The 14,405-nt window shown below is 42.8% G+C and overlaps 2 protein-coding genes across 3 annotated transcripts in view; both read left to right on the top strand.

Annotated features, from left to right (window-relative positions):
- Window positions 1–845, top strand: part of atp6v1ba (ATPase, H+ transporting, lysosomal, V1 subunit B, member a) — a 34,221-nt gene extending 33,376 nt beyond the window's left edge. Inside the window, exon 15 of the mRNA XM_070915595.1 lies at window positions 72–845. The gene's annotated coding sequence lies outside the window, so the exon portion shown is untranslated. The remainder of the gene's footprint in view (window positions 1–71) is intronic.
- Window positions 846–3,160: 2,315 nt separating this feature from the next.
- Window positions 3,161–14,405, top strand: part of shtn1 (shootin 1) — a 32,138-nt gene continuing 20,893 nt past the window's right edge. Inside the window, exons 1-4 of one of the 2 annotated variants that reach the window (XM_070915841.1) lie at window positions 3,161–3,261; window positions 4,761–4,813; window positions 7,288–7,342; window positions 13,705–13,799. In XM_070915841.1, coding sequence (XP_070771942.1) covers window positions 3,207–3,261; window positions 4,761–4,813; window positions 7,288–7,342; window positions 13,705–13,799 — 258 coding nt within the window. In that variant the 5' untranslated portion in view covers window positions 3,161–3,206. Of the gene's footprint in view, window positions 3,262–4,760; window positions 4,814–7,281; window positions 7,343–13,704; window positions 13,800–14,405 lie in introns of both variants that reach the window. The other variant, XM_070915839.1, reaches the window with a different exon arrangement.

Here is a 14,405-nt window from a genome sequence, read left to right as displayed (position 1 = left end):
TTTTTCCCTTTTTTTTTTTTTTTTTTTTTTTTTTTTTTTTTTTTACTCCTTTCTTTCCTCTCATCCTACAGCCCTGCACTTCAAGAGGCCCCCCCCCCCCCGGAGACCGATGTTGTAGAACCCATCCCGAAACCTCACCTCTGTTCATCTCCAGTTCATCTTCTTCTCATGAGTCAACTCACCCCCAACACCACCCCTCCCCACTTCCCTGAATGAGAACAGGGCAATAATCTCCCCCTTCAGTAGATGTACTGTAAGCGTAAATGTGTCCAGAAGTTGTGTACGGAAAGTGTCTGTGCTCGTGGTGTCTACCCTTTGATTGCAAAAAAAACGTGAACATATCCTTGAGATTATAGATGAGTCGTTATTTATTTGGGGTGTGTGACTGCTGGATCCCCCTCTTCTTCTTCTTCTTCTTTTATGAATGTTATGTAATAACCATCTCCAGCAAAAAGCAAGAGGTTTCAACAAACAGCTTCTCAAACTGAACATTATAATTGGTATGTACCAGAGGGCGTTTCGCTTATTTTGTCCACTCCCTCTATAGTGGTTGATAATAGGCAACAGCTGTATTTTGTTCATGTGGCTTCAAGTTACCAATGTCAACATGCCCCCCCCCCACACACACACACACACACACACCTTCTTTTGGATCCTCTTGCTTCCTCCACCTGTTCTGGAAAGAATACAGTGGCTGTTTACATTGTGTTTTTGCTGTTTTGATTTGTGTTTTGCAACAAAAAAAAAAAAAAAATATGAGAGTATATTAAAACATTCCCATCTGTCCTTTTTTTGTTGTGCAACAATAATGGTTTTGTCAGTTTGTGTCCCATGAATAAATTAAATTATATGAGTATGCTTTTGTCTCATCTTTACACACCTCATCATTCAACGCATGCTTAACAATCCCACCACCATCATTGGATGATTACTGTTGGAATTGCAAAAGTTACAGTCTGTTACTGGGTAATCATTTTCATGTTTTACAAAATAAGTTTCATAGTTTTAAAAAGAATCTGATATGAAACGTTGTACATTATTTGCTAAAAAAAAAAAAGTTAATGTAAATTAATTCTTCATTTAAAGTCAGTAAAACGTCTTTTCCAAAAAGTGTCAATAGTGCCTTCAAGAGCTGTTATTTCTTAAAAAAACAAGGGTTTTGAAAAGGGTTTACCAGAGTACAATTTTGTGGGGTAACAATGAACGCATGTCCACCAACATAATCCACCTTAACAAGAGGGATTGAGTACAGCTCTACAGAAACCATTATCGGCTCGTGTTATCGGTCGAGTTCTACTTTGTGTAACAAAACATGTAAGATCAAATGTCCACTTACTGGCTTTTCGGAGCTTTCGGTCACATCTCGCAGTCGTCATTCAGTGTCTGGAACTGGCTCAGTTGCCATTGAAAGCTATAAAAGGCTCGAAAGATGACCTTTGAACTTAGATTTTTTTTTTTTTCCAAAACATACTGTTCCCAGTATGAATCTTTACTTTAAACCAGTGGTTCCCAACCTTTATTTTATCATTGTGTATACACTGACGACCCCCACCCACATAAAAAAGGGGAAAAGGGTTAGCAGCCTACTTCTTTTGAAATATCTTCATGTATATTTCACTATATTCAGTGCATAAAATAAAAAGGTTCACTCACAGAAACACAAGAAAATGCAAAACAACACAAGTCCAGTGTCAAATGTGGGCTTTCCGCTGACTTTCTTTTGACGGACGCTAGATGAATTCTTAAAAGAATACATTCATATCTTTTTGCAAAATCACTCTCGAGGAAACTGCAGTCCAGCAGATGCACATATTAGGGATGACTGCGGAATCATTCAAGCGAGTAATGATAGTTTTTCAAAACAGGTCCCCAAAGGTCCGAAAGGAGTTTGTCCAAGCATTTTTGACACAATTCATATTTCTCTAGTTCCTCATAGATTTGCCTCTTGATTTAACTATTAACTCTCTAACTGAATATCTTTTTGTAAACATTAGAAGCATGTATATGTAAACAGTACAGTATGTTGTGGAAAAAAAAATAAAGGTATAATGTAGGTCTGTGGCACATCGCTGCAGCAGCTTTGCTTGTGCACGAATGATTATACTTTGCTAACAGCCTTTTAGGGAACTCATGATGGGGACGACAGGGAATGCAGAGGACTGACCCAGGACTTTGTGGACTGGTGCCGGTGGAACCGCCTCCACATCAACGCAGGGGAAAACCAAAGAGATGGTGGCGGACTTCCGCCGGTGCAAACACACCCCTCCCACACCAGTGAACATCCAGGGAAATGGACATCGAGATGGTGAAATCTTACAAGTACCTGGGTGTTCACCTGAACAATAAACTGGACTGGACTGACAACACAACTGCACTGGACAAGAAGGGCCAGTGCAGACTCTACCTGCTCAGGAGACTCAGGTCTGTTGGAGTGCAGGGGGGCCACTCCTGAAGACCTTCTTTGACTCCGTGGTGGCATCAGCCATCTTTTATGGAGTGGTCTGCTGGGGCTGCAGCATCTCAGCTGCCGACAGGAAGAAACTGGACAGACCTGATTAAGAAGGCCACCCCCCCCCCCCCCCCCCCCGACTCAGTGGAGGTAGTGGGAGAAAGGAGAATGATGGCTAAGCTATCATCTCTGAGGGAGAACACGTCCCACCCCATGCAGGACACTCTGGCAGCACTGGGCAGCTCCATCAGGGACAGGTTGCTTCACCCGCGGCTGCTGTCAGGCTCTACAGTCACACCTGCTCCCAGTAGACCTGCTCCCGGTAGACCTGCTCCCAGTAGACCACGCACACACCAAAATGGACAATCCACATATTTCTGAACGTAACAGTGGTGCAATACCCCTATTCCCTTTACCTTCATTCTTTCGTTCTGTGAATTTGTACATTTGTAAACAGTCTTTATAGTTTTTATTTATTACATCTTGATTCTCTACTTATGTCTCTACTATCCTGCAACCCCCCCACCCCCCCCACGCTGATGGATTAATAAAGGATTATCTTATTTTATCTTAATACCACCAAAGTAGCCTCTTTATAACGGTGGTGTCATTTATTACAAGTATTGCGCCAAAACACTTTCAACTGCCACGCCTCGCGAGCGCGAGCGTCCTCTGTCTCTGCTGGATGACGCCTATGCGCCAGGTGCCTCGCGGCGACGCACTTCCTGTTCACCTTTGGTCACAGGTTGGTCTGCTGATGGCCGCAGAGGAGCTGCACAAAGCCAGCGTCATTGCGGAGCTGTCAAACCAAGGTGAGTCTCGCTCGGTTGTGTTTGCTGTGAGCGGCCAGATGTTGGGTGTCAGTCCCGTGCTCGCGCTAAAAGTCGCGCGAAATGTGCGCACGAGTGTGAAACACACAGAGAGAGAGAGAGAGAGAGAGAGAGAGAGAGAGAGAGGGGGCTGCTCGTGGAAGCTCGTGGAAGCAGCGCGCGCTTTGAACGTACGTTTGATAAATAGGCAATGTCGCGAGCCTGTCGCGAGCCTGTCGCACTGTATGTCGTCAGTGAAACGCAAACTGCTGTGTAATGTCTCCCAAGTCGTGGTGGACGTTTACTCACTTCAGCTCAATTTGTCCGCCCCCCCCCCCCCCCCCCCCCCCGCGACTGGCCAAAGCCCACGTGCGGCAGGAGGGCTTTCAGGGCGGGTTAAACTGCGGAAGCGAGCTGCAGGAGGTGAGACCTGGTGTGAGTCAGTCTCTAGTGCCTCTGTCCCGAGAGGACATTTATATCGACCTGCCTACCCTGTGTTTTTCTAGAAGCTGCGGTCTGTTAAGAAACAACAACTATATGTGGTAACGCTTCATATTTACAGGTCCGCAAATTTCACGGGAAGTTGGTGATGATGAGATAGTAACGTATTTGTAATTTCTTTCTGAAATTACACTGAAATTACCCCAACATTCACCCGATGATTTATCAAAAGTAATCCCAACATCAGCTGCAGCGTTTATTCATGGCCTGCCACCAGACAACTTCACTGCCAACCTGTGTAAGACTTACAGAAGAAAACTGTAACTCAGTACAAAAAGTAAATCCTCTTTTTATACAGTACGCTATCATTTCCATAATAAAAAACTAAACAAAAACGAACTGCTGGACACTGAAATAGCGCTTGTACATTGGTCGAGAGAGTCCATGTGTTGGTAACTAATTCAATGGTTTTGGTTGTTTGGTTCATTCATAGATTTTCAGCAAGTTTTAAGTTTTGTGGAAAAAAAAAAAATCTAACCGTAACTACTTATTAGGAAAGAGCAGAATATAATTCTTAAGTAATTTTGCGGTAATTTGGGGATAATTTCAAACACTATACTATACTAATTATCATCTACTTACCATGAAATTAGCGGACCTGTAAAATGAAGCGTTACCCTATATTTTAGTTCTAAGACAAAAGAAGTATTTTTATTATTTTTTTTTTTTTTATGTTTTTGACTGATAGCTGAATGTAACACCAGCCAGATGACCTGCTTATACAAATAGAAAATAGAAGGCAGTTACTCTTACTATTGTGGCCACACCCAGGGCAAACGTTCAGACGGTCGGAGTGTTACTATATATTCAACATGCCGTGCTCTAATAGTCAGGTGACACAGGACGCAAGTTGCGCTAGTCACTGCATGAGAAGTTATCACATGCTGGAGAAGTTCTCTTTTTTTTTTTTTTTTAAGTGAGCTCTGTGTTCTTCACTGGCATTTGCTTTCATTGTGATTTACTGACGAAGATGGCTTACTGGCACCCTTTGCTCCCTACAGCTCTGCAGGAGTATGAGGGCCTGCAGAGGAAGCACAGGACGGCAACCATGGAGGTGAGTGTTAAAATCAGTCAGGGTGTTGTCTGACAATATGCTTACAGTTGGCACCTGCTTCTGTTTTGACCATGTCTGATAGAATAATCAATAATCCTACAGTATTGTAGGATCAGTACACAGCGACAGTAGTAGTAGTAGTAGTAGTTGGCCTAGCAGTAGTTGTAGCTGTATTAACTGAGGGAGCAGCAGAGGCAGCAAAAGTAGAAGTAGTTGTAATTGGAGTAGTCGCTTAGTCTTTTATTGTTTGTTCATATAATAATGATAATAGGCTTTATTTATATAGCACTTTTCAAAACACAGTTACGAAGCGCTTTACAATAAAAGCAAAAACATGTTAAGACACAAAGAAAAAAAACACCAAGACAGTAAAATGAACTAAAATGTTGTGTAGGTCGTACACCATAAATAAACGATAATATACAGAGTTCGCCACCCTCATTTCCACTGGCAGGTCATTCCAAAGTCTGGGAGCCCTGACTGCAAACGCTCTTATCACCTTTGTGAATCAGTCTGAACCTCGGAGCAACAAGGAGTGAAGCGTCTGCAGATCTCGGGGGGGGGGGACATAAGGCGATGAAAGATCTGATAGATAACTTGGGCTAGCGAAGCCTCTCAGGGGCTTTTATTATTATATAAAGGCGTGGATGACAGTTTCCGAATGTTTGGCAGAGAGGAATGGTCTAGTCCTTCAAATGTTTTCGGAGGTGATGAAAGCAGGATTGATGCGCCGATTTAACATGTTTGTCTAGGCTGAGGTTTTTGATCAAAAATGGCACCAGGATTTCTACAATGTTGCGTCATCGAATGCGACAGTGAACCCAGACTGTCTTGACCTACAATCAGTGTCTCAGTCTTATAGATTCCAAACCATCCCCGATTCCTCCTGTCCACATGTCGGAAGTGTCCTCGGGCAAGACGACCCTGAACCACTGAAAGTTGCTCACGATTGGACAGGCCGGCGCCTTTCATGGCAGCGCCATGTGTGAATGAGAGGTCAATTGTTCAGTGCTTAGTCCGTTAAGGTAGAAAAAGCGCCATATAACTGCAGTCTATCTACCATTTACCAACAGTCACTTTTGGTTTTGTTTAACCATGACCACGATCTTTCTTTAAACTAACCAAGCCTAAACCTAAGTCCTAATCATAGTGGAAGTTCAGAAAACAGTCAATGAATGTGTGTAAATGATGTTGTCTGCTGATGGAGTCAGAAAATGTTCATACATGCAGGGGTTCTTTTGGAAGGCCATGACGAATGACCAATTTTGTTGTTTAGTTGGGAGGACCTCTTCAGAAATGTCTCCGTCTTGTAAAGATCAGAAATCTCAGAGGGGTATTAGTGGGAAAAAGTCACAAAACAAAGTCCGATTTGAACACTGATCCAAAAACGAATCAGCAACTTGACTGGTATTGGTATCAGCCTTCAGAAAGTCACAGGGGACTCTAGTTTGGGACCTGGAGTTTGTCCCCAGCCCCATTTTTGATAAACTCGAGGTACCTCAAGCTGGCATCAAATGTCTGGCGTGATTTGTAAATTATAATTATAATTTTGGACTGTTATTCCTTTTTTTCGTTTTCTTTTGTTAAATAGAAAAAGGTTTGTAGACAAGCAAGTTTATGTTCCTCAGTGTGAGGTAACAAAAAAGTATCTGCCTTATCTCAGAGAATGACTTCCATTGAATCCAATGAATTCCATTGAATTCCACTGACCTTTTGTATTAGGAGCAGGACTGGATAAACTGTAAGAAGAATTACACAACAAACAAATGGTTTGACATTCAATTCAGTTCAATTTTATTTATATGGCGCCAAATCCCATGACACTTTACAAATAGAGCAGGTCTAGACCGACCCAACAGTTCCCACCGTGAGCAAGCACTTTGGCGACAGTGGCGAGGAAAGACTTCATTTTAAAGAGGCAGAAACCTCGAGCAGAATGGATCCACAGGAACCTGCGAGACGAGAAAGCACAAAGAAACTCCGGGGAAGATATAAAGTTAGTAACATGCATTGGAGGGACATGAATGTGTAAATATGGAGAGGGAGAGGAGGAAAGCTCAGTGCATCATGGGAAGTCTCCCCAGCAGTCTAGGCCTATAGCAGCATAACTAGGGGGCTGGTCCAGGCAGGACCTGAGCCAGCCACTAACTATAAGCGTTATCATACAGAGAAATGTATGTCTGGTTCATTTTGAATGCAACCACAGCCAAAGAAAAACCTTGGGGCTTTCTTAGAAATGTATTTGAAATTGTGCTTGTGTGACCAAGTGTCTGTTATATATGGAGACATCGGGGTCACTTTGGGGACAGTAGATTGTATTTCCTCATCTGCTCGTCAGCGCTACGATACGATACCTTTTAACACATTCTCCAGGCAGTCTCTGAATTGTGCTGTTGCACAGGCAAACAGGTTGAAGGTTGATTGAAACAGCAGTGGTCGTGCTGCTCTGTCTGTCTCCCTTTCACAAGTGCAAGAGGCTGGAGGAGGAGAGAGACGAGGCCATCAAGAAGCTCAGTGAGTTCCAGCAAGGTGAGTTTCTCTCTCTCCTGGGTCACTACATGTCCACAACAAAAACGAGTGGAAGATGGTCATGAACAAACATGGCTGCAGTCTGCACTGGAGCTTGTTGTGTCTGTCTTTATCTATTAAAAGTGGCGGCGGTCTCTCTCTCCATGAGTTCAGAATCACGTGGCTGTCCCGGTGGTCTCTCATGGAAGGGGTCTCAGAGGTGCTCGAAATGACGTACCAGTCTGGTTTCACAGGCGTCCACGTTGAAATGTCACGCCGCCTAGTTACAAAAATTCAGGAGGTGCGCGACCACGCGACTGCGACAGCTTGCGGAGCTGTCGGCATGGCGCGATGACGTCATTTTGGGGGCGCACGGACCCTCGCGCCAGAGACACCACGGCGGTCATAAATCCAGCTTAAGCCTTCCATCGTCTGCAGGACAGGATGACCTTTTGTTTTTTTTACTTCTCTTATGTTTGTGGGGCTTGAATATACTCACATTCTGATCATCAGCGCTTCATCTTGTCCTTGATTATACCTAACACACATAGGTTATGCAAGTGATACGTTTGCTTTCATTTAAAATAAAGACTAACCTAAGTTATGCGTTATGTAAATAACACTATTTCCTTTAAAGCGGCAGAGTCAACATTGCTGCCAATTTGTCCCAGTGGCCAATGGCAGTACTGCGACAAAAACTCCACTGCAGCTCTAAAATCATTCTCTCCACAGACCGCTATTGCAAGCGATGCATCATAAAACGTCATCTCAGTGGAATGAACATAGGCAAGACACGAATGCACATGTGCAGTGGGCCGCACAATGTGGGAGAAAACCAGGATGTGAAATAAACAAACTTTTGTTTTTGGTTGTATGCAGGGTTAGCAACATTCATTGGGCACCATCTTGCATCCTGTATCCAGCTCTCACAACGCATCCACTCAACCAAGATCAGTTGTACATCGGATGTCTTGGTATCATAATTGCCATTTGAAATGTTTTACAAATCTGAGGTGACTTGCCTGACATGCCCGAAAATCAGAAATTGCAAAGTAAATCATACAGTGTAGCAGTTTATTTGTCTGCTTATTTTCTCATATTATTGTTTAAAGAGGCACTAAACCCAGTTTACCTGTCAAAGTCAGTTTACTGGCCACAGTTGTATAATGTTTTCTCAGGCTCTGTGACATTATTACACATCTCTTAGACTTTGGACTTGGACACATTTTTTTATTGTGTGAAAGATGAGGACATGGCAGTAACAAAAATGCTATTTTTGAGTTGCATATATATATATATATATATACCTATAGATATATAGATTAAGGTTCTTCTGAAATAAAACACAATGAGTACACACACCTAATCTGTTCTACTGCCATTCAGTATGACACAACACACATTTTTTATCTCAGGACATTTCCAAATTTCAATCTCAATATTGAAAAAAGACAAACGTAAAATGTGACATGAATTCAGCTTCGCGAGGGCCAGCTTTATAATCGCGGACGTTGCTCTGAAAAATGATCACAGCTGAACAAACACGTGAACCAGGACGCGGATAATGGCGTCGGAATAGCACTGTCGCATGCTTCAGCTTTTAGCGCAAATCTGTTTCCAAACACTGCAAATATGTTTCAAATGTTTTTTTGGCCCGCCGTTCAATTTTCCAAAATGATTTTCCTTACAGGCTGAATGCTTTTGCTATGACCATTTTAGTGAAGGCAGGATTTGAAATAGGGGCAACACATGTCAAAAAGATGGAGCAAATAGTTTGTCTTTGTGACTGTGACAGTTTGTGTGGATTTTCATCTGAATAAATCTGGCCCGTGCTCGTGTATTCAGCGGCTCTCCAGCCAAAACACATATTGTGTTTGACTTCCGCGTTAATAGAGGCTGCCTCACTGTGCCAAGCAGCTGCATATTAGGACCTATTACGTGATTTCATAGCTCTTAGAAAATTGCTCCTATTCACAACGAAACGGCTGGGGATGGGGAGGCAGGGTTGTGGGGGCTGGGGGGGGGGGGGGTGTAGTGGGAGGACGGGAGAAAAAGCCCCCAACACACAATCATGCCTTTTCAATTGCCGATGGCAAGGTTGATGACAACATGACCATTGTGTTATAATGATAACACCACAAAGGCATCTGCCCCCCTCATCAAGGCTTCACAGCGGCTGCAGATACAATTTAATTCACTGCTCCGTTGGCGGCGCTGATACCATTATGCAGCACGTCGGCAACAGGGGTAATCACTGTCTTTCCTGAGAGGAGGATGGGAAAAAAAAAGAAAGAAAAAAAAGATAGGCACAAAAAAAGAGGGGAGGAAAAAAAAAAGATGGAGTGATGATGATGGGGAGGCCGAAACTTACAATTAAGACTGCCAATTCTGACGTGTCAGAGGCCCCCTTCCGCCGCCGACTCGCACTCATACACTTTCAACACTTCCACCGCTGTTTATTTACCATGGCTACCAGTAATTATAATTAACATGTCGTTTAGTTCAAGGCGTCCTTTCATAGGTTGCCGAGTGTGGCCACGGCATTATGGAGACAGGCAGGGAGGATAAGGTGGCAGAGGACGAAACTGGCAGCTAAGTGCTATTGAATGACTGATGTGGAGGGCGCCAGAGGAGCGTGGATATCGCCCCGGTGCTGGCGTTCATCGTCTTAATTAGGCGTCCCCTGGGGGAAGGAATTGCCCACAGCAATGGCACTGATGCTTAATTTCTTCATCGCTCAATCACAATGTTTAATTAGATAAGTGGTAGGGCATTCTTTAGGGGCGTTCTTTTTTGTGCTGAGGTGTGATTGCAGCTTAAACAACATTAGGGTTTGTGGTTTGGAATTTTACCAGTTTTTTTTTGGGTCCGACTACCTCGCTTTGGTTAAAGCTGTACTTCTCAACATTTTTCACATCAACAACGGATCAAATGGCTGTGTGTGTAATGTCAAGGGTGCCACTCATCTAGCCTCTTTTAATTCAGTGTTTTTGTTTTATTTTTCGACTCACGTAAACTTCACTTTCATCAACCTTGGTCCTGTTATCCAGATTGTAATGTTGACGATTTGACATGAGTCTGGGAGTTTTTGGTTCTTCGAAGTTTAAAATTCTCAGTCTGGAACTGTTGTCAGAGCAACAAATCCTTAAAGGCCCCGTATTCTGCTCATTTCAGCTCTGTATTTGTATTCTGGAACTCAACTAGAGCAGCTTTGCATGATTCATTCCTTATGTATCTTCTCCTGGCCCTTTCTGCAGCCCCTCAGTTCCCCCCTCTGTCTGAAACAAGTCGTTTTAGACAAACTGAGGGTTTTGATCCTTTCACAGTATTTATACAGCACCCAAACCTGCTTTATAATCAAACAAGACATGGAAATCTCACTTTCTACAATATGGGACCTTGAAGCCCAAACCTGCAAAAGTGCAGACTTATTTACAGTTCGCTGTGTCATGACCACAATGTTTTAGACTGAACCCCATATGAACTCATTTCACATACAAATGGCCCCGCTTTCTTAGATTTGTAACAAAAGAGTGTTATCATTTTAGATGAGAACTCACCGAGAAATCACCATGATCTGTTGGTGTAATTACCACAATATATAAAATATACAACAAAACAAAAGTTTGTTCACTAAAAAAGAAATCAAGTGAGCAAAATGGCATAAACTCAACTCAATGATTCTGTGGTTCTCCAGTGCATGCTGGGAGGCTCCCCAGCACACCTAACTCATGCAACTGCAATCACACGATCGGCACTCAGCCAATCATCTGAATCACGATTTCAACTCATTTTGCCTTTATTTAAAAATAAGAGCACTACGCAAGGTAATAAAGATTTCCCAACAACAGGGTAACCTCATCCAGGATGGACAAATCAGTCCTCAAAGTGGTCTCAAAGAACAACATTAACAGGATTAGTGTAGCCTGATAGCAGCATGCTAGCCTGAATTAGTTAAGCCACAGAAAAACAGGGCCCTGGTTTCCAGCAGCAGGGGGCTGTATTCAGTGAAAAAGCTCAAGTAAACCCACTGTACATTACCTGCCCAGCACCAAACAGCAGACAGACACAGTGAGCAACTAGCTGGTGAACGCAGTGGAGCATTTAGCAGCTAAAGAGCCAGATGTCTTTCTCAGGAGTTGGTGGAGACCAAAAACAGAGCTAAAAGGACTCCAAATGAATGCTCGTGTTGGTCCGTGTGTGCTGGATGTGTAAATAGGCAATTGCTTGCTATGTCCAATGCCCAGGTCATACATATTTAGGCTGCTCTCATAGCAATGGGCAAATGACGGATTGTCACATGAACCTTTGTGTCTATGCAGAAGTGGTACATTCTCAGCTCAACATGTCAGCCATAACAACTTTTGATATTATTAAGCTTAAGAGTTAAGCTAACAGTTTATTTCTTGCCCTTGGAAACAGTTGGCGAAAACAATTTCAACTCAAAGTCCGCGCACTCGCTTGCCAGGGATGATGTTTGTGGTCGATCTCACTAGAGATGCGCTCACATTAGATACTAAGATGTTTGGCATCCGGACAAATGCAACAGTGCTTCCGTCGCTGGTTTATTTACATACGTTAGGCCTATCGGTTTCACTGAGAGTGCGCTTTTATTTCCTCATTTTTGTTTGATCAACCAATCGCACCTTTTAAAAGAGAATGTGTCACGCCTAGCAACTGGGTCAACCACACCTCCTCACTAAGGTAAAGGTCCCTTCCTTTCTCGGAGTTGCTCCGAGAATGTTCCTGAATCGCTCCTAAGCTCTAAGTAAGGAGCTCTCGGAGAGCATTCTCAGAATGTTTGCGAATACGGCCCCTGGACTTTTCTCAGTTGTCACGGAGCTGTCAGGTGTTGAGATTGTTTTGCCAAACAAGAATTCACAGTCCTTCTCCTCACACGCCTTTCTAGTGCAGCCCTGTTGTTGCGCATGCTACAGTGATTTAGCAAAGAACTAAGGTTTAAAGGCAATGTTTCGGTTCACCCTGGGTTAAGTGCAACATCACATGTATGATTCTTACCTAAAAAGCCCACATACACTCTAAACTATTATTCATAGCCTTACGCTCTAAAGTTGTTCCCTGCAAGTATTCAGTCTATACTCAATACACATAAGTCGTGGCTGATGAAAATAAAAAGGTAGGGAAAATTAACTGAATAAAAGATATTTGATGACAACATTTAGTTCACTTCCTTTTGAATTCTAATCATAATGATGCGCGTAGGTCACTCACCATTGAGGCTACTCGCATGGCAGACACAATAACAAGCAGAAATATACTTCAGTGTTAAGTGTTACAGCGCTCTCCTCTCAATTAACTGCGCAAAGAAATGAGAAGTCACAGCTATGAACCCACTCGTTTAGAAAATCCTAATCATATTCTTTGTTTCTTTGACGGCATTTTGATAAGGTTGAATGGCCGTGAGTTGACTTTTTAAGTTTATATTTTGACGTGAATGCAGCCATTCAGCAGTCATTTTAAATGCCGCTTTTCACGTTCCATCAACATTGTCACATCAACGAAAAAGCTTCCGACTCGTGGGCTTCTTTGCTAAATGGTCGCAAATTGCAGGAGGAACATGCAGCATTTTTCTTGTCTCCGTGTCAGCCTGTTAGTTTGCTGCTTTGTCGGTTGGTTAATTGTGTTTTGATTGGCAAAGTGTGAAAATAATGCAATGGGTCTTAGGTGACATTTGTTACTGGTCGGGCCAGAAAGGCTGCTGTTTTCAATGTTGACAAAATGTCGTTTTGTAATGTAACAGCAATTACTTTTACTCAAATGCTACACTGAAGTACAGCACTTGTGGTCTTTGTACCTTACTTACTTCTACTCCACCACACTTATTGAAATTATTGTACTTTTTTACACCAATGGTTCTCAAAGTTTTTCACAACACAAAGTAGACCACGGATCCCCATTGGATAAGATTTTGACCCAGCGTCCCCCCATCTGACAGTATTTCTGCTTTTAGTTGTTTTACTACAGAAAGTGTATGAAACCCATGACCAAAATAGTCACCCATTCTCTCATTGTGTTACTTATGGATGGAATTACAGTGAAAATACATGATTCCGCTTTTTGTTGGGGACCCCCTGGAACCCCCCCTCAAGGACCCCTGGGGGGTCCCCGGTCCACATTTTGAGAGCCACTATTTTACTCCACTGCATTTATTTGACAGATGTAGTAACTAGTTAATAAATGTAGACTTGAGCCTTTAAAATGACGCATGGCTATAGATTCACTTATCCGACAGTATGTATAAATTAGCTCCACTTGAACCTACTACCAACATGTTGCTAATTATTGCAATGACATCAATAATCAAATAACTTCATATAAAATTGTTTGTGGCTTTCTTTGTTTTGAATGATCTTTTTTCTTAGTTTCTCAGATGGTCATTGAAGAGGTCAGTGCCATTCAGGAGAATCTGGAGATCGAGAGGACATGCAGAGAGAGTGCTGAAGCCCTGGCCTCCAAGGTACCCTTCATCAACAGCAGTGCTCAAAGTATCCTGTCATAGCATCTGCGCAATTTATTATTTTATGTTACTGATTGCCTAAGGGAGCCTGTATTCAAGTTGGATTCGAGTCCAATAAAACAGGCACACCGACCCAAGAAAATCTCATCATTAAATTAGAACAAGATGGGAATAATGTAATCAGAATCGTAGCATCTGTCGGTTTAGACAAGCTTGGCTAAATAAACACGGCAGCATAAAATCAGCTATTTACACTCTAGTCGGCGTATTCCAGGAACCGTCGCATTCAATTTGTGTGTTGCAATCAAAAGCACTCTGTTGTCGTCCAGTTCTGCCGCTGTCCCCCATATCTTTAGCGTCAGAAAATTGCATTGGATTCTTTTGATTCACAGCACACTTCTTTCTTCTTCTTCTTCTTCTTCTTCTTCTTCTTTTTTTTTTGGAGTCCTTGCTAAAATGTGAGTTGTGATTGAGAGTGGGGGAGCCTGGCACATAGTGATTTTTGCAGCCCACTGGTTTTGAGCTTATCACTGTAATCATTTCTCATTCAATTTCTGGACAAAAGCCCTCACAGTCCACCTGGTTGGACCAGAGTTTTGGGCAGTG

The sequence above is a fragment of the Enoplosus armatus genome, chromosome 12, assembly GCF_043641665.1.
Source record: "Enoplosus armatus isolate fEnoArm2 chromosome 12, fEnoArm2.hap1, whole genome shotgun sequence".
NCBI classification, from domain to species: Eukaryota; Metazoa; Chordata; class Actinopteri; order Centrarchiformes; family Enoplosidae; genus Enoplosus; species Enoplosus armatus.
Note: the sequence above shows the minus strand (reverse complement) of the source record. Positions and strands in the feature narration are given on the sequence as shown.